Raw genomic sequence first — 25,469 nt, forward strand, 5'->3', positions numbered from 1 at the left:
TGTCTGCACTGGATTTGAGAGGCACATTCAGCAAACTTCCACAGGCATGTGTGTGCACTACAGGTACTCTAGCTTGATTTGCTAAAACATGGAGTATGCATGGAAGGACCTAAACAGTACGCAGGCTGTGGTTGGAGAGGAGGACAGCAAGGTGGGTATAGGCCAGGTCTTAAAGGGAGGGAGGAAAAGTCATGTTATTCTGTGTTAAGCGAAGAGAAATGTTAAAAAGAAAGATTGAGTCTTTGATTCATTTTAGTACTAACTGTGCTTGGCCGGAAGACGGGTGTGGGTAGGGTCACGGTTTTGGGCCAGCAGCTTGGTTTTATCAGTTCACTCATTAGTAATCATGATTTGGAATACTATAACCAATTTAAATCACAAGATTGATTGGAAATGTGGAAGGAAAGTTTAATGACAACATTTGAAATACTATAAGCATTGTGGACTGGTCAACACAGTTTTCTATTGGAAAGTTTTCACAGGAAATAAAATATAATTTTATTAAGATAACTTATTTGACATGGAATAAGGGCAAAGACTAGTGTTTTTGATCCCTATTTCTGACCTATTCTCTGACTTCTAGGGACATCTTAGAATAACGAGTTATAGTTTCTTATTTAGCTTAGTCTATTTACCTATGGGCTCATTAAAGACATAATATACACGTACACTCTATATGCACTGCCTGTTTGGATAGTGTGTACATAGAAGCTAAATGCCCTGTATGCATACATGTGCAGTATATTATCTTTATATGACTATACATGTCCATTTTTTAGATTCTGTTATATTTTGTTTGGGAAGACAAATCTAAAATCTGGAAATTCTCTAATACTGAGTTATAGAGCCAAAGTCATAGTCTAATTTATACTATTCACTTGACCTTCAAAATATTTAGTGAATATTAACTATATGTTATACATTGTCATAGGCACTGGGAATGCTACAGCATACAAAATAAAGTTTCTTCTAATTTATTAATTCACAGCAGAATATGAATGACAGTTGACTCTTGAGCAATACTGGGAATCTGAGCACTAAACCCCTCCCCTGTCATTGCACAATCAAAAGTTTGCAGTAGAAAAGTACAACTTTTGATTGCCAAAACTTAATAGCTTACTGTTGACCAGAATAGCTTACTGATAACATGAAGTTAATTAACACATATTTTATATATGTATAATATATTTATATTTATTTTTATAAATACTGTTCATTTTGTTTTTGGTGATATCTGTCAGATTTTCAATAATGTTTTACTCACTTCCTTAAAGGAATTGGAGAACTTTCTGGAATTGGAACAGTTTAGGACTAGAATAACCCTTTCCTTATATGTTAAATAAAGATCCTGTTTGAACCCATTTTATTATATATTCTTTTGTTGTTTTCAGTGATAAGTCTTCTAATTACTTATCCAGCTGATTCTTTGGTAATTAGTTTAGTTAAACAGTTTCTTTGGTCATTTTATAATATACTTTTTTGCTAGGGAAAATTATTCATTTCTTCTTATTCTTTTCAAATTTGTTCCTGTAATTTGCACGTTTTATGCTCTCAAGATTATCTCCTCTCTCTTTTTCCTTTCTCTATATTTTCTCCTTTTCCTTAATCAAACTTTAGAAGGGTATTTTCATTATTATTTTGTTTTTAAAGAACCGTGTCTGGGGTTATGTTATTTTATTATTTATTTATTTATTTATTTTGAAAGATTTTATTTATTTATTTGACAGAAAACACAAGTAGGCAGAGAGGCAGGCAGAGAGGGAAAGAGGAGGAAGCAAGCTCACTGCTGAGCAAGAGCCTGATGCGGGGCTCAATCCTAGGACCCTGAGATGATGACCTGAGCTGAAGGCAGAGGCTTTAACCCACTGAGCCACCCACCCAGGCAGCCCTATTTTATTTATTTATTTATTTATTTAATTTGTTTTGCTTAGTTCAGTTTTCGCCTTTGGTTTTCAAACTGTATTGCACATCAGAATCACTTGGAGTAATTGATAAAAACTAATTTCAGATTATGGTTTTTAAAGATTTGGATTCAGTATGTCAGGGTTGGTCATGGTCTAGGAATCTGCATTTTATCAAGGATCGCATATGATGTTTCTCGTGGTCCAGTGACCAACTTTTGAGAAACTCTGCCCCTGTAGTGCAGAAGAATATCATACTTATTTCTGTTTTTCTGATAAGCAACATAGGAAACTGACCTGCTGTTTGAACTTCTGTGTTGGGGGCAGGTAGAGAGTGTTGGCCACTGGTTACACATTTGCTTTTGTTTTAAAGCAGAAAAGTTGTTCTAATATTGCCGTTTTATTCTCTGATTTTTTCCCCCTGAATCAAAGGCACACATGCACATATCTCAGAGAGGTTCTTTTGCTGTGGCTCATTTACAAATACTCCCACCCTGTTAAAAGCATATTAAATACTATTGTGGGCAAAGAGAAGGCAGTAGGGCCAAGAAAGGAAATCCACACATTGTCAGACCTTGAGATTTCTGTCAGGAGCCAGCAGATGGCAGCAGTTCAACACACAGGTTTGTAGAGGCGTTCTATGAAGTCAGTTTATTTTGTCAGTTTATAATTCTTAATTTTAAAGAAATGTCAGTTGAGAGGAAGTGCTTTTTAGGAAGCAGAAAATGCCTTAGGGAAGCAAAAAAAAGAAGTTTTTAAAATTTAATTCTTATTTGTCATTTTATTAGGGTATTAGGGCTTCTTTTAAAGTAATATGTTTTGTTTCTTAATATTTAAGGAATTCTGTTATAACAGTTTTCTGTTATCTGAAAAACTGGTTTGTTTCTCTTAAGTGTGTCATCTCATGGTGCCTCAAGTTACACTTAAAAATGAGAGGAGAGTTACTGGATTCTGTGTGAACACATTTCACATTTGTGAGGTCAAGTTTGAGTAACACACTGCAACTGCTTGTTAGTCTAGCTGAGTTGCATGCCAGTATCTCCAAACTAGCATCGCTAGACCTGAATCTGACCTTATTTTCTGTAGTTGCATTTATTAATATGGAGCCAGTTATTTACCTGGTTAAAGAAAAAAATAAAGGAGGAGTAAGTTATTTGAACTGTTATGTATTTAATGAATTATTAAAAGTTTTATTTTATTTAGACACATTACTCAAATTCCACTTAATAAAACATCATTTCTTAAAGCTTTAGCAAAAAAAGAGAAAGGAAAAAGGTAGTTTTCTTTTCTTTCAAAATACAGAAGAGACCATCAGCTTCTGGAGTGAGGTCAGTCAGGATTTGAATCTTAGCCCTGCCATTTTCTTAACAATGGAGTTCTAGACAAATGATTTAAGTTTTTTGAACAGAGCTCTTTATCTCTCAAAGTGTGCATAATGATTTCTCCTTCATAGGATTTTGTAATTGTTAAATGAGATGGTAAAAAATCAAAGCACTTATTTATATGGTGCTTGTACATTGTAGTTATTCAGTAAATGTTCCATTCATCACTGCAGTTTTCTTTTGCAATTCAGCTGTGAAATGTTACTGCAGAATTATTTTCAGTGCTTTGAACAGTTACATTAACCTCTTATTTTGTCTGGAAGAAGAAAATGATTGGGTGGGACAAAGACATAGATGCCAAAATCATAAAGCATTATTATGAGGACACTTTGTAAAACTGTCAGTAGAGGTTATTCAGAAATAATTTAATATTCTAAGATATACAGAAGAAAGTATTATTGCATACAGTCCATTTAAAATTAAATGTACCCTTTGAGAATTAGATTTCAAAAATTAGGAACATTCAGGTCGCTTTCACTTAGACTATCATTTAACTTAAATAAGAGAGACACTGTTTTCTTTTGTATTTTAATTTTTAGTTTTACATATATATACTTGAGTATCTTAATCATTCTATTGGATATCAAAATCATTTATCTAATAATTAAACTGACCTTGTGTTTAAAATAAAGTAGCTTAAAAACACATTCATAATTGTATTTGAAATGAACCATAGTGATTTAACAAGTTTATTAAGCCCTGCATTTGTCGTATCAAGTGGTTCACTAGATTAGAATCAACGAAGGGCATGTAGTGGGGGAGACCACAGGAAACTTTTTGGAACAACTGTTTTGAGGAAGAAGTCCCATTTATTTTATCCCATAATATCTTTTAAACTATTTATATTACACATAAGTTGCTCAGTGTAAAGAAAAAGAAGCAATATATTTGAAGCAAAAATGGAAAGCTTCCCCTTACTTTCAGTCTTCCCTACTGCCATTTACACTACTATCTTTTTTCCATTCTGGTGGTAAACACTGTTAACATACCAGCATGTGTGTGTGTATACCTTACTCTGCTGTCATATCACAACAGTTTGTTGTTTCAGTATATATGGATTCATACTGTACATATTTTGGATCTCTTTTTTTTCAGTTATTATTTTGAAGATCTTCTTATGTCAGTATTATAAATCGACTTCCATATATTTAACAGTTATTTGGTATTCCAAAGGATGGATATTTAACAATTAATCATCCTTCACCATTGCTCTCCAGACAAAGATGATGGGTACCCATGTATAGTTGAACAAGTTGGATTTATTAATTTTACAATAGAGGAGAGTCTACACCATGGGGAACCAAGTGTTTAGTAAGAGGATGTTAGAAAGGACTTATTATAGGATTGGGCTTGTATTAGGTGATTTTTTTTTTCTCGTTAATTTTTTTTAACCATAGTTTTCCTATATATGTCTTTACCCATTTAAACATTTTTTGGATAGGCATGTATTTCTTGTTGAGTTGCTAAGGTTCTTTATATGCTGTAGATACTGGTCCTATGTTATTTTTGTGGCAAATATTTTTCTCCCTGTCTTACACATGTCTTTTATTTTTCACAGGAAGACTTTCTCCACCCTGAAATTAAAATGTGATTAATCTTCTAACCAAATTATCTTACTTTTTCTTTAAAACATTTAGATTATTAATCTGTCTGGAAGGTGGAAGTTTTGTGTGTTCTGTGAGGGAAAGAACAATTTTTTCCCTATCTCTAGTATCCCAATAGCATTTGTTGACCACTTCCATTTATTTCTCACTAATTGGAAATACCTCATCATGTTCTGAACACCTACATAGACATCAGCCTACAATAAAATAACTCTTAATTGACCTCCATTTAATTGAGTGACTGGAGTAACTGATATTCTCTCTTTCCTTCATATAATATACTGACTGGAGACCACAGTAAGCTTCATAGTTTACTGCTAGTAGACTACTCAGTACTATGCTGATAACAGTGCTATTTCTGCTAGTTGAGTTTTACATCACTAATACTCAGATGTGGTCATTCTAAAAACTTTATGCCAGCTGTGCTTGTCATTATATTTTTATTATTTAATCAGTATTATGTTAATCAGTAAAATCTGAATACAAAAAGAAGGAAGGGTGCCATTTCAAAGAAAACTAAACTAGATGCTTTAGAAAGAGACATGGGTCACTAAAAAACTTGTGGCTGGTAAGGACATTTTGTTTACTTAAATTTTGTTAATATATGCATTTATCTAAGTAATTCTAGGAACAGAGAATGAAATACATGAGTGAAGAATTACTTTTGGCTTGTAGGAAACTCTGTTAACTGAAAACAAAAACTTCAGCAACAACAATAAATTATTGAATTGAGTATATCTGATATATAAGATGTTAATTTCCTGAAATGTAGACCTTTTTATATATTTTCTTATAAGACATTTTAATGATGCAGTCCATCTTACAATTTCAAATTTTAAGGATACAGATACAATAAAAATGTGCTAACAGTAACCTAAGCTGTTAATAGCCTGTAAGTGTAGTGCTTTCATACCACAGGTGGATGTCTTTGGAGGCATTTAGAACACGATGTAGTGTTTCCAGTTCGTTAAAAATACTGATCATTTAGTCTAAACTTAAGGCCAAGTTACTACAGTGTATTAGTTATTTCTTGCTGTGTAATATCTTACTTCAACACTTAGTGCCTTGAAACAATAAATACTTGTCATCTCATAGTTTTTGTGGGTTGGAAGTAGAGTGGCTTAGCAAGGTGGTTTCTGTGTCAGTGTTTCTTATGAGGTTGTAGCCAAGATGTTAGCCCAGAGAGCAGTGATCTGAAGGGTCAAGGAGGGCCTTCAAATAGTTAGCTCACCGGGTGCTGGTTATTGTCAAGAACCCTTATGTCTTCCCCCCTGGGTCTACCACGGACAGTACCACAATACAGTAGAAGAGAGAGCAAGATAGAAGATGTAACAGAAACTATGACCAAGTTGGAGAAGTCACAAACTCACTTCTGCCATATTTTATTAGTTAGAAGCTCATACTCAAAGGAAGGGGAGTTAGGCACCTTTTCTTAAATAAGAGAGTAACCACTACACTGATACTTATTCTGTATGCATATGGATCAAGGAGAAGGAAGGATTCATTTATAATGTTTCATTTCTTTTTAGGACACTGCTTTAGGAAAACCACGAGAAGTGTTTCGACTTCCCACAGATCTGACAGCATGTGACAATCGTCTTTGTGCATCTGTCCATTTCACATCTTCTACGTGGGTTACCTTGTCAGATGGAACTGGACGATTATATCTCATTGGTACAGGTGAACGTGGAAATAGTGCTTCTGAAAAATGGGAGGTGCGGTTTTGTTTTTGTTTTTTAGACTTAAGCAAAGTCTTGAAAATATATATAAATTAGACCTTAGTGATTTTGAAATTACTCTTTCTGGGAGTGGTTTCCATGTGACTTCTTCATCTTTATAATAAAATACTTTGGAAGTTTTTAATTCAATTATAAATGGATACCTTTTACAAAACTGGTTTGATTTGGGGTCATTGCAGTTGTCAAGAACTGCATTCATTTGTTCAGCAAATGTCCATTGAGTGCTTTATGTATGTGTAAAGCGGTACAGTAAAGTATTGGCATTGCCTCCTGCTTGATGAAAAGTTCACCAGGAATTACGCTGGAATATCTTTTCTCCTCTACTCATGTTACATTTGCTGGTATCTTTATGGGCTCAGCATACTTCTGAGGCACCACAATGCTAGCTATCTGGTAAGTTGCCATTGGTCAAGTACTAGTTTACCAGAGTATCCCCTGCTTAGAAGAATATACTATAAAATATAGTAATGTGCCAGTCTCTAAGATGCTATTTTTATTTCAGCTTTTTCTTGTTTTTGCTTTTTTTTAGGATTTTTATTTCTTTGACAGAGAGAGACACAGCAAGAGAAAGAACACAAGCAGGGGTAGTGGGAGAGGGAGAAGCAGACTTCTGGCAGAGCAAAGAACCCAGTGCTGGGGTTAATCCCAGTGACCTGAGCCGAAGGCAGACAGGCAGACACTTAATGACTGAGCCACCCAGGCTGCCCCTTTCAGTTTTCTTAAAACAGGGTAACATTTTTAAAACTGAGGGCAGACTAGAATTTTAATAATAATAAGTAAAGAATTAATTTCTTTAGAGCCACAGTTTTTGAAGGTGGGAAAGAATGACCCGGAGTTATAAGTGTATTGTGATACTGCTATTGTCTGAATCTCAGCGGGTGGTCTTTTAGTTCTGCGTAAAGAAATATGAACTTAATATATTTATATCTTATGAAATATTTTTATCAGACCAACAAATGCCTACAAAGATCGGGTTTTTATTATTTGAGAAAAACCAAGAAGGTTGTAGAACCAAATGGCTTGCCTTTCTTACTAAGTTATATTAAATGGAATACTACCAAATTGCAATAATTAAAAAAACTAAACAAAAAACGTAAATAACCAGAACAACAGTAGTCTGTTTGTAGGGGGCCTTTGCAGGTCTTGATAGTCACAGATTTAAATATTCATTGGACATTGTGACATTTTTCTGCTTGGCCTCTAGTAATAATTTCTTTTTCTTTTTCTTCTTTTTTTCTTATGGAGGCAGTGTGATATGTAGATAGCATAAGCTGTTGAAATATTTGGAAGGAGTTTGGAGAGTGAGGGGCAGAAGAATGAGAATGTATGAATTATCAAGCTGTGGATTCTGTTGGTTTTGAGCAGGAAGAGACGCACTGACGCAGCTCACTTTCAGCTTTTATAAAAATAAAACCACATACTCTGCCAGAAGGAAATTCATTCTGATTTATAAATCATTTGGTTTATGTTCTTTGTATCCCGTTGGTGCATATTTTAGGTCTTTAGTGATATTTTTTAAGACATTTAAATTTTTTTAAACTCTAAATTTACTTCATGCCCTCTTCAGTATACACTCGGTATACATTCAGTATTTATAATGAAAGTGCTATAAGCACCTTCCGAGATGTTTGCAGTTAATCATAGTTTTGGGGAGAGGAGGAGTGGGACAGGATTGGACTTGGGCATTAACTGAGGTGGGAGGGATACTGTGGAATATTGATCACTTTAAGAAGAAAACTTAGGAGAGCTTTAGGACTTTGGGGAAATTGGTGGAAAGAGAGGAAGCTAAAGGTCAGAATGGTTGGGGGGTACAGTGGGGTATAAAGGGGCCAAGTAAGAGTGGTGATAACTGCAGTGTAGAAAGAGAAATAAAGGGAGACAGGAAGACTGCCTGCTTTGCCAGTGTGTGGCCTCTAGTCTGAGGAGGGGGCTGTTGGCGACACTCGCACACACGAGTTGCTAGGCTTGTTCGGAGAAGGGAAACTTCAGCTTAACAATTTATACAAGCTTAGACATCTACTCCCTGGTCTCATTCCAGTCCCTTTCACTCACATGAGAGAGAAAAAAGAGGAGACAGCAATAAACTAGCTACATGTATCTGACAAAATTTACTTTTTTTTTTTCCCTCCCTTTGGTCTCCTGTTGTCCCCCGAAGAAAAGTGAAACCCGAACAACTAAAACTTATCTATCATCTCAGTTTTGAGTATTCGAGATATTCTTTGCTGTTCTTGCTATTTTTTGTTTGTGGAAGACCACAGAACGGATTCCAAAGGTCTCCTATTTGACTACTTTGGGCAGAGGTGCTAAACGCTTAGGGAAATTGACATTAAAACACACTTTTCTTTACAAGGCTTTGAAGTAGGAGCCAATAGGATTCCAGATAAAGGGTTTTTTGTTATTATTATTATTTTTTTTAAAGATAGCTTTTGTCATTTTGGATATTTTCTTCAACCATTTTTTTTATTTATTTATTCAAAGATCTTGCTTGGTGAACAAGCTTAAAATATCTCTTCTTTTTCATTTACTCTTAAATAAGTATGAGCCCTTTAGATTGTGTTGATGATGGAAAAAAGAATTTGTTAAGATTTTGTGTCTCTGTATAGTGCTTAGATTTGCTTTTTAAAAAGACACACTTCAGTATTATATTTAAATAGTTTGTTGAATTGCAACTTTTAAATGTAGAGGGGCTCTTTTATTTTTGAGAAATAAAGTTTGAGTGGTGTCTCCAATTCCTTTGACTCTGACCTTTGCAGACTCTTAACAAATGGAAGAACTAAACAAAAACAATAAGAAAAACCATACATACACATGTGTGCGCACATGTTCATAAACATGAACAATATTCAGAAACTAGAGGAACAAAGCAGAAATAAATCATACACAAGATAGAAGAGATAAAGGAATCAATATTGACCAGCTCATGGCCTCTTTTGTGAATTCTTTTCTAGGAGCCTGCTTCTAGTTCTCTTCTTTTTATACTACTTGGACACCCTGTTATTTTCCTTGTTTTTAAGCCAAGAGTACTGATCACTTTTCTCTATTAAACAGATAGGCATTTTTTTTTAAGTTCTTTCTTCAAAGAATGTTATTTGAACTTGCAACCTTTATTTAAAGGCTTTTTTCATTTTTCTATTTATAAATTAGTTGTTGTCTTGTCAGAATTCTGTGCATTCCTTCTGTGCTGCCTGCATTTGTGTATATGTACATTTTTGTATGTGTAATCTTTTTTTTTTTTGCAGATTATGTTTAATGAAGAGCTTGGGAATCCTTTTATCATAATACACAGTATCTCACTGATGAATGCTGAAGAACATTCAGTAACTACCTTACTTCTTCGAATAGAGAAAGAAGAATTGGATATGAAAGGAAGTGGGTTCTATGTTTCTTTGGAATGGGTCACTATCAGTAAAAAAAATAAAGGTAAAATATAAAAACATTGTGAATCCATAGTGGTTGGCACCATTTAGTAGACTGTGAAATGCAGAGCTGTTCCTGTAAATGCTGTTGACTTTTTCTTGGGTAGTGTTATTGTGATTCTAATACCTGATACCAAATGGAATGAATAGTTTCTCTTCGGGTATGGATTATAGAAAAAATAATAAGTGCTTCTACTTATGGAAATAAAGGCTTCCAATTATGCCTTTTTATATAAAAGACATTCTTACATAATCTTAGAAGAATTTTAAGTGTGTATTTTCAATATATACAAGACTACATAAATATATTCTTCTGTGTGTGTATATTACATAAACAAAGATTTACATATATTGTTGAATGTAAATTATAAATTACAGTGTAATCGAAATATCAAATAAATATAAATACCTAGATGGAAACAAATACCTTTATTTCCTTAAATCTTAACTGATTTCTTTCAGATCTAATTGAACTTTGCTGTTTGTTTCTACCTTCAGGAAAACTGCTGGTTTTTCTCACATAGAATGCTTCCATGTTTAAAAAAAACCCTTGGTCTATTTGAATCTGTGTGCCAGGCTTCTAACTTGGACATTAGAAGTTATTTTTTTCCTTTATCAATTATTATTCCTTTAATGATGTGTCCTTGCTTTTCACCTTGCTTATTAATTCTTACTTGGAAACTAAGTGGATTTTTTTGTAGTTGAGAACTGAGGGAGCATGTTTCCATGATGACTGTCTGCCGTTTTTCTTAGTTTTTATTAATTTACTCATTTAACTTATGAGTCTTAAATTATAGCTGATCCTTGAACAACAGAGGTTTGAGCTGTGCAGGTCCATGTATATGTGGATATTTTTTTATAAACAAAGGATAGTACTGCAAATTTATTCATGATTTCCTGAATAACACTTTCTTTAACTTATTTTATTATAAGAATGAAGTATATAATACATATATAAAATACATGTTAATCAACTGTTTTGGTTATCAGTAAAGCTTCCAATCAACAGTAGTTAAATTTTGGGGGGCAAGTCAAAAGTTATACACAGATTTTTTACTACACAGAAGACTGGTGTCCCTAACCTTTATATTGTTCAAGAGTTAACTGTGAATTATAATCCAATAAAGGCTATTAGTGTCTGTTTTCTAAGAGGACTTTTTATTTTAAAATGAACATGTGTATATGTACATACCTGTACATGTACATGTGTGCATATTGTGTGTGTATATACATATATGTGTAACAGAATAGTTTATAAGTAAGTTGAGTAAACTTCCTAGATTTTTTTTTTCTGTGAACCGTTTAATATAATTTTTTGTTTTTCTCAGTGTTGTAGTTTAATTTCTGGAGGAACATAGTACCTTAAAACTTTAGGTATTGGAAAACTTTCTGTACAGGTCTAGATGGTAACCATACAGTTTATATCATAATTACTCAGTTATGCCACTGTAGTCCAAAATAAGTCCAAGATAAGACATAAATAAATGAGAAAAGCTGTATTCCAATAATACTTTATTTATGGACATTTGAGTTTTATATAGCTTTAACATGTATTTAAATAGGTGGCTCAGTTGGTTGGGCAGCTGCCTTCGGCTCAGGTCATGATCCCAGCGTCCTGGGATCGAGTCCCACATCGGGCTCCTTGCTCGGCGGGGAGCCTGCTTCTCCCTCTGCCTCTGCCTGCCATTCTGTCTGCCTGTGCTCGCTCTCTCCCCCCCCTCTCTCTGATAAATAAATAAAAATAAATAAAATCTTTAAATAGTATTATTTTGATTACTTTTAGTCATTTAGAGAAGTATAAAATTCATTGTTAGCCCACAGACCATATAAAAATATGCATAAACTAAGCTTTTTCTCCACTGGCCATACTTTGCCAATCTCTTCTTTAGATAAGAGAAACTTTAATTTTTTAATTAAGGGATGTAACTCGACAACTTACAGAGAAATCATGATGCATACTTTTCCTCCTGTTCTCTGGTTCTGTGGCAGCTGTATCTCAGTTCACGGTAACTTACCAGAGTATAGTGACACTCTGCTCAAGCTTCACCACCTGCATTTCCTTCACTTTGTGTCCTTGCCTCTACTGGACAGATATAATTAGACTCACTTTTCTTTTTATCTCCCAAGGTTGTAATTATGGGAGTATGAATCTCCCCATGGCTTACTTTTTCTCTCATTACTCTTCTTAATGTTTCATTCCTTTCACCCTCCCCCAAGTATTATTAATATAATTGTTATTCTTTTCCTTTTTTCTTTTTAATGAACATAGCAGTACTTTTCTAAACTGTGTTGAGTGGAACATCTGATAAATTATGTTTTGTGGTCAAATAAATTTGAAAATGTGGGTGTATAATATCCCTATTATACATTAAACATGTTAGAGGTTTTGGAAGTTTTGAGTAAAAGAGAATGTAATTTTAATCAGGCATTTCCCAACTTATTTAATCATGGAGTTCACTTGAAATTCACCTGTTATTTTCTCTTGCACATATATTAGGAAAAGCCACCCTATAAACTATGTAGTATCTTTCTTTGCCTTGCATCTACTGTGCAGAAAGTATATTAACTCATTCATAAATTTATAGGTCTGTTCTTAAATATGTATGAAGTGAATGTAGGTGAAGATTTAGAGGGAAAAATGACAGATACTTTAGAACAGATTGTATCATCATGTAGAACATGTGACATTGAGTTGTGATTTTTGACTACTCATTGTGAGCTTACTTGTTAACAAGTACAACCCACTTTAAGAGAGTACTGTAAAAAATCCCACCTATCTTCAAGAATAAATTCAGTTATTTTACAAGAGGTTTTCATGATACAGTTAATTTTCTTTTTTTATATTTTGTATCTTAAATTTTCTGTCTTAAAATTAAGTATCATTATGCTTGATTACAGTTGGCATGTAGATCTGTCTGTGTGTATAAAAATCATTTCTACCATAAACATTTCATTTTAGGGAAACCCATTTATCAATAGCTAGAATAGGCAGAAAAATAGTCCACACCATACCTTTCCTTTATCCTTAGTGTGGCTCTTTTCAGAAGATGCCTATCATGTACCTGCTGGGAAAGTAGACAGGCCATAGTAAAGGAAAAGGTAGATCCATCCGAAGCTGGTATTTCGGGTAAGTTAGTTACTTTCAAAGTCTAGAGCGCTGTTGTCCAGTGAAAATGTCTGCCAAGTGGACATATTTTACATATGTGCCATTTAATACAATAGCAGCTAGCCATATGTGTGGCTGTTGAGCATTTGAATGAAATGTGATTAGTGTGCCTGAAGAACTGAATTTTAAATTTCACTTAATTTTTATTAAATAGCCACTATGGCCAGTAGTATGCTACTTTCCACATTGGAAAGCACAATCTAGAGCAGATTTCATCAGACCTAGTATTTTAAAGTAGGTGTGTATTTGCAGAAAATTAGGTTATATATCTTTTTATCCCTTTGAAAAAATTCTTAGTGGCATACCTTTTAATAGTACACTTAAAATACTTAATTAGAACTAATATACAAATACTTTTATAATATTGTGCTGTATTTGTAATTTTTTTATTCTAAAATATTTTGTTTTCTTACAGATACTAACAAATATGAAATTATTAAGCATGATACTCTCCGTGGAAAGTCAGTGCCACATTACGCTGCTATTGAGCCTGATGGGAAGGGTCTGATGATTGTCTCCTACAAGTCCTTCACATTTGTTCTTACTGGTCAAGATCTTGAAGAAAATAAGAATGAGACCATGTCAGAGAAAATCAAAGGTAGTTTTACTCTTTCCCTTCATAGAGCTTGTATGTGTTTATACAACACACATTTAGGGCTGGTTTATCTTCCTGGTTAGGTTTTGGCTTCTATTAGGACAAGAGAGGTTTTTAATTTTATTTCCTTTTATACTCGTCGTAATAGTCTTTTGTAAAATATACTATCTAAATAGTATGAACTGTTTTAATTAGTAATTTAATTACCAAAAATATTTTTTAAAAATCTATACATTAGGGGCGCCTTGGTGGCTCAGTGGGTTAAAGCCTCTGCCTTCGGCTCAGGTCATGATTCTAGGGTCCTGGGATCGAGCCTCACATCGGGCTCTCTGCTCAGCAGGGAACCTTGCTTCCTTCTCTTTCTCTGCCTGCCTCTCTGCCTACTTGTGATCTCTGTCTGTCAAATAAATAAATAAAATCTTTAAAAAAAATTTTCTGTACATTAGCTTACCTGATAAGATGTTTAATAAATACCTACTAAATGAGTAAATGATGTCTCTGTTATTGGTGTTTGAGAAGCTAGCATATTAGTATTGAAAATATTAATCTTTTAAAAAGTTAAACGCTGTTGATTTTAGGTTTATACTAAGGTATATGTTCTTAACTTTTAGTACTAAGCTGGAAAAAATTTCTTGAGGGCAAAATCACCAAGTTTTCCCAATGTTAAATGAGTAAATGGGTGAAGGTAATGTTTTAAAATGAAGACAATAATAAGGTCTTTCAAAAGAAATTTGTATTTACTGGGGCGCCTGGGTGGCTCAGACAGTTGAGTGTGGACTCTTGGTTTTGGCTCAGGTTATAAGCTCAGAGTCCTGGGATAAAGCCCGGCTTCGGCTCTGCACTCATCAGGGAGTCTGGTTGAGTGTTCGCTCCCTCTCCCCTTCTCCTGGCGCTCTCTCTCTCAAATAAATAAATCAAAAATAAATAAATAAATAAAAATTCTATTTCCATACAAAGAATATGTACTCTTATATTCAAGAGAATATCACTCTGTAATAGTACTATTCATATTTCTGATGTTTATTAATCCAGAGAATAGTATATTTTACTGAACAGAGAGTTTCATAATATTTAAGTTATACATATTAATCTTTGAATGTGCCTTTTTGTTAATTATATAAAATAAAAATTAGTTTCACTATTTTTATCTAGTTTCCTAAACAAAAATCCTTCAAAAAGCATTTGAAAATAATAACATAATAAATTTTTAAAAATATTTTCCCCAGGTTTATAAATATATGCATAAATATATGCACCTTTGAATATGAGAGTTGTGCTTGATGCCTTTTATTTAGCTTCCCAACAGCTTGATTTCTTCATATGCAATGCGTTTTTTGTTAGATATCTCTAAGATCCCTTTCCAAATAAATTCTATTCTGCCTTAATTGTAGTAGTAAAGTCTTCCAGAGCTTAGCCAAAACAGCTATTCATATCTCCAGACCACTTGCCCTTTAGAACTCTTGGTGAGCAATTGCAAAGGAGTGAAAGAATGCCCTAATCTTTGGAACCATTTTACCTAGTAGCTGAGATACCCATGTGGTTCCAAGACAGATGGTAGCCTGGGAGGGACACCACATCTTTTTAAATCACTACCTACCAGTTCAGGTATTGTTTTTCTTCTTTTTCACATTAATATTGAACTCCTCAATACATCATTATGTCATTTCTTCCCTTTCACTGTGAACCTCAAATTGCCTGTATTTTTCTGTTTTCCTTCTACTAAACAGCCTTTACTTGTAAATGACAAATGTAATTTTTTTTCAAATTATGGATAATTTGTTAATTATAGCATGCATTCTTAAAAATAATCTTCTGAGAATATATACTGGTTTCATTTTCTGTAAACCTCAAGAAGACTGATATTGTCTGTTGCCTGTTTGGTGTTGTCATAATGATATAAGTAATAGCATTTTCTTTTCTTTTTCTTTTTTTTTTTTTTAAGATTTTTATTATTTATTCAACAGAGATAAAGAGCACAAGTAGGCAGAGCGGCGGGCAGAGGGAGAAGGAAAAGAGGGAGAGAGGCTCTCCACTGAGCAAGGTGCCTGATGCAGGGCTCGATCCCAGGGTCCTGGGATATGACCTGAGCCGATGGCAGCTGTAGCTGCTTAACGGACTGAGCCACCCAGGTGCCCCAGTAGCATTTCCTTTGAAAGACTTAAGATGTGGGGCGCCTGGGTGGCTCAGTCAATTAAGCATCTGCCTTTAGCTCAGATCATGATTGGGCTCCCTGCTCAGTAGGGAGCCTGCTTTTGCTTCTCCCTCTGCCATTCTCCACATTGGTGTGCTCTGGCTCTCTCTCTCTAATAAATAAAATCTTTTTTTTAAAAAAAGACTTAAAACATGATTTCTAAAAACACAGAAAGGCATTCAGCAACCAACAATTGGGGAAATTATTTAGTTTGTATAATTTTTAGTGGAGAGAGGTTTAAAAAATTCTGGCTTTCCCTTTAGTCTACTTCTATGGCCTTTAATTTTTACTAAAAACTGTGATTTTGTAGACTCTTCCTCATTCCGTATCTACCAGAAGTTATCCATGGAGTCATGGTTACATATAAACTGCCTTGTTAATTTTTGTGGTAGACAGAAAATTCAGTGAAACAGATACTTGCCTTAAGGAGTTTATAGTTATCAATCTTTTAAGCTACAGTTGAAACTTACAGTGAGTTTATATTAAAAGTACTTCTAAAAAGGTGAGAGAGAGGTTCTGAGAGCCAGCTTAAAGGAATGTGATACAAGCTAGAAATTAATCCAAAGTAAAATTTTATACTAAAAATTTATTAATTTTTATATTTCTATATATCATGCTTGTTAGATTTTATTAAACGTCAAATAGAAGTGATCCTTTAAGAAGATATATCATACTTAATGTTATATCTTCAAGCATATCTAGTACTCACAGTTTTTACACAAAACTGAAAAATAAAAAAACTAGTAACCCCCAAACAAGAATAGTAACCCACATTTGGTGAGGGTTTATGGTATATTTAATAACAAGGTTGATAATAAATATTTTATCTGTATTAACTCTTAAATTTTAATAGTTCTATGAGATATGTAAGATTTTGTTCCTTTGTTTTGCTGATTAGAAAAAAGAGGGTCAGAGATAAACTGCATGCCAAAATTAATAAATGATTGAGCCAAGATTCAGACCTATGACTAGTCAACTCTGGAGTACTAGTTCCTAACCCCTATATTATACTCCTTTGTAATGAGCATGTGGACAGATTAATGTTTATGGATATCATTAAGCAAAAGTTTATTCTTTTTGTACTTAAGCCTTGTTTTCTTATTTCATGTTTGTGGTATGAAAGGTTTTAAGGTATTTCTTCAGTAACTGGGTGTTTAGAAGATAAGCCAAAGAGATTGAGAAGGAGGTGAAGAGAGGATTCATTGGGAACTTAAGACGAATACACTGATAGCCCTTGAATTTCCTATGAAATTGCTTTCATGCAACAAACTTGTGGGATAGAATAGCTAATTCCTTTGTAAATAAATAATACCTTTTATTTTTGTATGGATTTGTAACTCACCAAGTAGTGGTCTCGTATGTCACAGAGTTACATCATTAGGGCAAATCAAGGCAGTGGTGAAAGTTTTACACAGTGGTTCATGACATATTTGTCATTCTTTAGAACTAGAAACGCACTGTGTGTGTGTGTGTGTGTGTGTGAAGAGAAGAGTAAGAAGGAGGAAAAGAGGGGAACTGGGAGGAAGGGAGAGAATGAATGGGGCTAAAGGATTGCTCTTATTAGTATTTTATGAGTGTATGTCCCTGGAACATTAGGTAAGCCTGTAAGAGGAAATGTCAGGTGCAATTATTATAACTCTGAAAATTCCCCCAAAGAGATCTGTATGTGTTTGTTTATAAATAATTTTTTTTGTGAGATCACTAGAAATTATGCTAAGATTCTTTCAGGTAGGTATTCTTTTTTATGCTCTAGTCTCTAACTTTATGTACTCTATTCATACTTTTTAAATTACATCAGGTATTTTTCTTTTTCTGACAGAACCTCTATATTACTGGCAACAGACTGAAGATGATTTGACAGTAACAGTACGGCTTCCAGAAGGCAGTTCTAAGGAGGACATTCAAGTACAGTTTTTGCCTGAGCACATCAACATTGTGTTGAAGGGTCAGAGGTTTCTGGAAGGAAATCTCTATTCATCTATTGATCAAGAAAGCAGTACATGGATAATTAAAGAGAATAATAGGTATGTATAGACAGTTGTATTTATATTTGAATTTCTGTTTTTTTTTTGTTTTCTGTTTTTTTTTTATCCTTTCCACAGTGGTTACACCAAAGTTGAATACTATAATAGGTCTGTTCTATATTGCTGATTCATTTCTTAAGATAGATTAAAAATGGAGTTACTGTATCAAAAAGTATAATTATTAGTAACATTAAAGATGATACTGTAGTCATTGTTTGCATTCTGTGGTAGAATTTTTCATTACCAGCTCTGAATAAAATAATAACAATATTAATAGTAATAATAGATAAAAATGTTTTTGTTTTTAATGAGAGAGCCTGTATACAAGTTGGGGTAGGGCAGAGGAAGAGGGAGAAGCAGACCACCCACTGAACAGGGAGCCCTGTGCAGGACTCAAATCCCAGGACCGCAGGGTTATGACCTGAGTCAGTGGCAGACACTTAACCTACTGAGCCACACATGTGCCCCTAAAATGGTTATTTATTTTAATTAATACTTAAAAAATTTTTAACTAATTTTCTTTTATTAATTTGTTTCCCAACTAGATAATAATCCTGTTCTTTAAATTTTAAGATGTATAAAGGGTAAACAGTACGAAGGCTCCCTCCAGCCCAGGCCCTCCAGTCATAACCTTCTCCCCATAACCACTATTACTAGTTTCCTTCTACAGGTGTTTTAGGCATATTCAAGCAGATTTATATTTTCTTGAACAAAAAAGATTTCAACATAACTGTATGTAGTTTTTTACAGCTTACTTTTGTTGACTTTCAACAGTTAATCTTAGATAACTTTCCATAAAGTATACCTAGTGATTTATTCTCCTTTGTGGTTATTTATGGGATTTTATTCTATCAACTGCACAATCATTTTTTTAAAATGGTCCTGTATTATCTATATTTTGACTGTTTGCAATCTTTTGGTACAATGAATGACTTTCTAGGGGCGCCTGAGTGGCTCAGTGGGTTAAGCCTCTGCCTTCGGCTCAGGTCATGATCTCAGGGTCCTAGGATTGAGCCCTGAGTCCGGCTCTCTGCTCAGCAGGGAGTCTGCTTCCCCCTCTCTCTCCACCTGCTTCTCTGCCTACTTGTGATCTCTCTGTCAAATAAACAAATAAGATCTTTAAAAAAAAAAACCAACAATGAATGACTTTTTGGATGATTCAGTAGCTTCACTGAGTGACACAGGTGTCAAACTCAATGAATTCTACATATAAATACTGAATTTTATCTATAAAAGCCTCAGTTAAAAGGAATATGTAAAACAAATAGGTAAAGGTTGAGTGTCTTATAAAACTATAACCTTTGCTTCTGCTTTTAGTCCCCTTTGGAAATTTGTTGCCCCAAATCCTTTCCACATTCCTCAGGTATTTGGATTAATAAATTACTCTTTTATTATAAATTAAGAGTTAGTAATCACTACATTCTGTGATAAAAAGGGTCAAATTTGGTCAGAAGTGGGTTAAAATTAGTTATTTTTACCTTAAATATACTTTTCAATTTGTAATACAAGACCCATTTGGATCTTTGGTATGAGTCTAAATCCTGAGAGTCAAAAAAATGGTGTCTGCTTCAAAAAAGTTTAAGCTTTATCTTTTTAGATCCTGAATTCATTTTATTCGTGGGGAAGTTTGGTGACTTGGTTATATTTTCTTTTTTAATGCAGTAAGAAAAATAGATTCATGAGTAAATGATGTCATTTATGGTTTATTAAGAATTATTGAACTATTCAGTATTCAGTGAATTCAATGAAAAAGAATAATGATTTCTGTGAATCTGATCCCTTGTCTTTCTGTTTTGGCACATGGATTTTTTCTTAAGCTGTTCTACTAATTCTTGGCTAACCAGTTTTAATCATGGTATATTTAAATAATCTCTGTAATTCTTCCAACATTTTTCATAATCAGTCCTGCAAATGTTTATGAAAGTACTTTTATTGTAATTCTCATTAAAGTATATTACTCTTCTAGTGGGAGAGTGAAAAGTTGATCTGAGCTAGATTAAAATCAATCTCATGGACATGATAGTTTTCAGAAATCCAACCTTCAAGGTGATAAAAGTCATTTATAGAATCCTTACCAACAGTCTTACAACTTCTTTCTTTAAGAATACCATACTTATTAACACATCAAGTTATGAGTAGGTACCTGATTTTGCTAACAGTTTATCCATTTACCTGGATAATAAAGATTTACCTGGATAATAAAGAACCTTGGAATCTATTGTTTCTGGTAATCACCCGTCTGACTAGGGTTGGGTCACCACAGTCAAGCACATTGGCTTTTTGCTTCATTCTTTGTGAACTTTGACATGCTAACATACTGAATTCCTAACAGAGTCTCATAAAATTACTCTTTCCTAATTTTATTTTATTTTTAATTGAAGTATAATTAATATACAGTATTGTATTAGTTTCAGTTTTATAATACAATGATTCAACAATTCTATATTTAATGGTTATCATGATAGGTATAACCCTTAGTCCCTTTACATTTTTTAACATCTTTTAAAAACTTAGTTAAAAGGTTCTTTAAGAGGGGTACCTGGGTGGCTCATTGGGTTAAAGCCTCTGCCTTCTGCTCAGGTAATGATCCCAGGGTCCTGGGATCCAGCCCAGCATTAGGCTCTCTGCTCAGCGGGGAGCCTGCTTCCTCCTCTCTCTCTGCCTGCCTCTCTGCCTACTTGTAATCTTTGTCCGTCAAATAAATAAATAAAATCTTTTTTTTAAAAAAAGGCTATCTTTAAGAAATATTTTATATCACCACATTCTATTTAAACATATGAGATTTGAGGGTAGCATTTATAAATTGGCAAACCAGCTGTAACATATTATTAATAGAAGTCAGGAAGCAGTAACCCAGCAAAGCAAGCTCTAGAGTTCAGCATTTAATACCTGAGTATTGTTTTCCCATTAAATTTGAGGTACTTGATTACAATTTTATATTACAAAAGATAATTACAGTGACATGTTGGTGGTGTCATTGGTTTAAAAACATGATTCTCTGTACCTGGTTAAATTATTCATATCTCTTATTTTTTAACAATGTTCCATCTCACTTTGGAAGGATTTATTAACTAGTCGAGGTTATGTTATATGTTCTTTTTTGCTTGGATGATAGGATATGATACTAGTTTCAAAATGTAGAAATGCAGTTGTGCTAAAAGGGTTGCACCAAGTGTGCAAATTTAAAGATGGTTCACAAATTCTTTATCAATGAGATTGTATGAACTCTAGGTAGCAACTGACGACAAACAGTACTTCTGTATTCTGGTCATGGTAAACTTTCTTCAGTAATTATTTACATATATTCATTCAAAGTGGCAGAATAGTACAGTAATGAGGAACTTGGACTTGGAGTCAGACTGCTTTCCTAGCTTGTAACTTTGGCAAGTTACTTAACCTCTCCAGTCCTTTTAATTTTTTTTCTTACTTGTAAAATGAAGATGAAAATCATACTTACTTTATTTGGTTGTCATGAGCAACTGATGAGTTGAAAACACCTGAAATGTTTGACAGCGCCTGGCATTATGGGAAGATTAAGTATGCGTCGCTGTCGATTCTTCTTCATTGCCATCATCATTTTCGAGATAACCTTTCTCTTAGAGACTGTATTATTGTAGTAATTTTTAATGCTAATGATAGGAACTCATTACATAGAAAAGATATTTTGTATTGTCTCTTAAAATAAGCAGTTTCAGAAAAATGTAAACTGCTGTAATTAATTCATGAGGTGGTGATAATAACAGCCTTGAAAAAGAATAACTGATAGGTTTGCATGTTCTATTTGATAATTATGATAATAGTTATGATTGTGCCCTTGCAATTTTTCCTTGCAGTTGTGTTCCAGGGCACGGGTTAGTGGCACACGTGTACCAGAGATGGCACATGGAAAGGTTGCTTTCCTATGGAACAGCTACCACCACCCCCGCTTCTTTGTGTTACAGCAACAGCTACTCCTAAAGCAGCTTACATGAATTTCCCTTGCTATTCAAGAGGCACTCGGACATCTCCTGTGACCACAGTCTGCCCTGACTCAACTCTTTCCCCTTCCTGCTGCATCAAACCTTAATCCTAGGATTCACTGATAGGCCCTTTTTAGCATATTTGGAATTTGTGTTTAATGGCTTAAAAGTATGTAATTAGATTTTCAGTTGATAGAGACCAAATTAACAACTTTTTTTCTCCTAAAGAGTTATCAAAGTTATTTCTACTTTCTTTTCAGTTCTTTAAAATATGTATTTTAAAAATTAACATTTATATTGATCTAAGTTGCCTGATGTTTTACATTAATAATTATATATCAGGACTACTATTTTGGGGACATGAAACTACTTTTTGGCTCCATGCGCAAGGAGGTAGCTTTAGTTATAGTCTCTGTGCAGGTAACTTGATGTGCCCACTTCAGTCATCATCCTCCCCACCACCACCGTTTGAATGCTTAGTAAAAGAGCTCATGGATCCATGCTGCTTATTCGTCACTTACTTCCACTAACACACTGCAGACTTGGACTACAACCGTACTTCCTAGGTGGTCTCACTCTTGCCAGTCAATCTTCTCATCAGGCCATTTGACATACCACTTCCAGTGATATTTTTTTTGTTTGTTTATTAAGTATAAGTTATTTACCCTTGGATTACAGATTTTCCATCCATATTCCAGTAGGCAGTACTAAAACGAACACATGTTTTATAAAACATCTCTGGCTGGACACCAAAGGGGGGGGATAAATTCAGTGGAAGATTCTTCTGTTTGGTGTTGATTATATAATTTGTATAGTTGCTCAATGTAACATTACTTTCCTTGTTTGACTTCTAGCTTGGAGATTTTCTTGACTAAAAAGAATGAAGGACTAACATGGCCAGAGCTAGTGGTTGGTGATAAACAAGGAGAGTTTATAAGAGACTCAGCACAGTGTGCTGCAATAGCTGAACGTTTAATGCATTTGACCTCTGAAGAACTGGTAAGCAGTTGCAGTAGTAGTGTCATTTTCCAAAGGCCCAGAAGTATGTGAGGATTATGCCATGTTTTTCAAACATTATTTTACATTTGATAATGTTAGAGACACAGATTAGGCACTAAGGAACGGTGTTTGACTATAGCTTAAAATTCTAATACTCATTCCTTACACTACATGAATACATATATGTGTGGAGTCATTGTATAAGGTGGATGTTCCTGTATGTATGTATCTCTATGTACATATATATATATACACACACATATATTCACACATATACACACATAAATATATATATTCTCCTTTGAAGAATCAGTATACCAATACTGGTATGGACAAAAATTATGATTTTACTGTCTACCTATGCTAATAATCTACTTGTCATCATTGAAATATTTTAGGTTATCTTAGACTATCACTAGGGGTATAAATATATACTATAATTAATTTTAATTCTCAAAGTAATTCATTGCAGTGATTATAGTAATACACTACTCATTCAACTATGAGATTTTTTTGAAGTGTTCCAGTCTGATAACTTTTAAGATAATGTTAAAAATTTGAATAAAGCATACTAGAATTTCAGTTATACGTTTATTCACCAAAAATTATATCAGCACATGTAAAATATCTGACTTATTGCTGCTTGGAGTTAGAACGATGAGGAAAAAAATGTATGAAGACATAGTTGTACTATAGGGTTAATTGAATCCTAAAATAGGAAGGAAATTAGAATACTGAAAGTAAATGTCTCTGTCAAAAAGAAAGGATGGCCAAAATGGAGAAACCAAGTTTCATGTCTGCCAGCAGTAAATTAAAATTTCAGGAATCACTAGAGTTCATGTGTAAGACCGTGAAATTTTAATTTCATAGTCCTGGTGTTACAATAAGCCATGCAGACTGCTTTGCCCTGTTACTTTCCTTAAGCAAGTATTTATTGTGTTGTACTCTGGAATATAATATATAATATTATATTACAGTATAGTTACAGTAGTGGAGTTTTGTGGGTTTTTTTCTGTTAGGAGGTTTGTTTTGATATTGTAGATTATTGCTGTTAACTGCCTTTTAAACTTGATTATTTCAAATGAAGATTGGTCTGTATGAGTATGTTATTTATGGCTGAAAACCAATATGTTTGTTACATTTTAGAAAAAGACATAGAATCTTATTATCTGCAACTGAAGGCTTTCTCATGTGTTTCAAATATTTATACTTTTTCTTGCCATTCTGCATTGGTTAGAACCTTTAATCCATTAGAGAATAGAAATGATGAATAGTGAATGCAGATATTCTTGCCTCATTTGTAATCTTAGAAAAATAACTGAATATTTCAGTCTTAAGTATTATGGGTTTTTGTCATGACGAGAACATATTCTTCAATTTGTTAAACTGAGTGTTTTGAATCATGAAAGGCTATAGCATTGTGTCAAATACATTTTCTTTTTTTGTGGGGCCCAAATTGGTCATGATGTATTATCCTATTTACATATTACTGGTTTGGATTTGCTAAATGTTATTGAGGACTTTTGCATCTATATTTAGGAGGAATATTGATCTGTAGTTTTTGTTTTGTATTTTTACTGTCGTTAACCAGTTTTGATATCCAGGTAATGGTGATGTCGAAGATGAGTAGGGAAGTATTTACTGCTTGTTCTAGTTCTGGAAGAGATTGTATAGAATTGGCACTATTTCTATAAATACAGAATTTACCAGTGAGACCATCTAGATTGGAGTTTTCTTTTTTGGAGGTTTTTAACCATGAATTTAATTTATTAGGTATAGCAATTATTTTGGGCATCTATTTCCATTGTTTTTTGTTGTTTTTTCAGTTTCCAGTTGCATTTCTGTTATTACGTTATTTTCTCCTTTTTCCTTACTTTGGATTTATTTTGCTCTATTTTTAAACGTGAAAGTTTAGATGATGGCTTTTTTAACCCACTTTTCTATTGAAGATACTTAATGCTATGTACTTCATTCTAAACACTACTTGACCTTCATCCTCCCAAATTTCAGCCTATCATCTTAACCCCATTAAGGCTTGATTTGATTTGGTACTGTATTTCCGTGTTTTTTATATGCCGATATTCCTCATTTGTTCTTACTCCTAGGCAGAACTTTTCATGAATCGCAAATGAAAGTCTAGGATGTTTATCAGGGCTTCTGTGTGGGCCCTGTCCTCTAATTTTTGTCTCCCAAGCATTTTAATAACATCAACACTCAGCTTTGGAGCCCCTTGCCTACTTCTTTCCTCTTCTCTTTTTCCAGCTGAGCTTGAAAATCTGTAAATGACACAGAGAAACAGCAGAGTCTTGGGTTCTCTTCTCTGCAATTCCCCTTTCTCTCTAATCTTCTCCTATTAAAATCTGGCTACCTTGATGGTCTTGACCTTTTAATTTTGCCCTTTTCAGCAAAATGGAAAGGGGAAAAGGTAATGGAAAGGGGAAAGGAGGGAGAAGTGCAGAGGATACCTTCTGTATGCTGCTGGACATATTTATG

At 33.9% G+C, this 25,469-nt stretch overlaps 1 protein-coding gene across 1 annotated transcript in view; it reads left to right on the forward strand.

Annotated features, from left to right (window-relative positions):
• The window catches only part of NUDCD1 (NudC domain containing 1), an 80,616-nt gene that overhangs the window by 16,054 nt on the left and 39,093 nt on the right, over positions 1-25,469 (forward strand). Inside the window, exons 3-7 of the mRNA XM_044245084.1 lie at positions 6,417-6,602; positions 9,866-10,046; positions 13,624-13,806; positions 17,814-18,018; positions 22,832-22,976. Of these exons, the coding sequence (XP_044101019.1) occupies positions 6,417-6,602; positions 9,866-10,046; positions 13,624-13,806; positions 17,814-18,018; positions 22,832-22,976 (900 nt within the window). The remainder of the gene's footprint in view (positions 1-6,416; positions 6,603-9,865; positions 10,047-13,623; positions 13,807-17,813; positions 18,019-22,831; positions 22,977-25,469) is intronic.

This window comes from Neovison vison, chromosome 4 (assembly GCF_020171115.1).
Source record: "Neovison vison isolate M4711 chromosome 4, ASM_NN_V1, whole genome shotgun sequence".
In the NCBI taxonomy this organism is placed as follows: Eukaryota; Metazoa; Chordata; class Mammalia; order Carnivora; family Mustelidae; genus Neogale; species Neogale vison.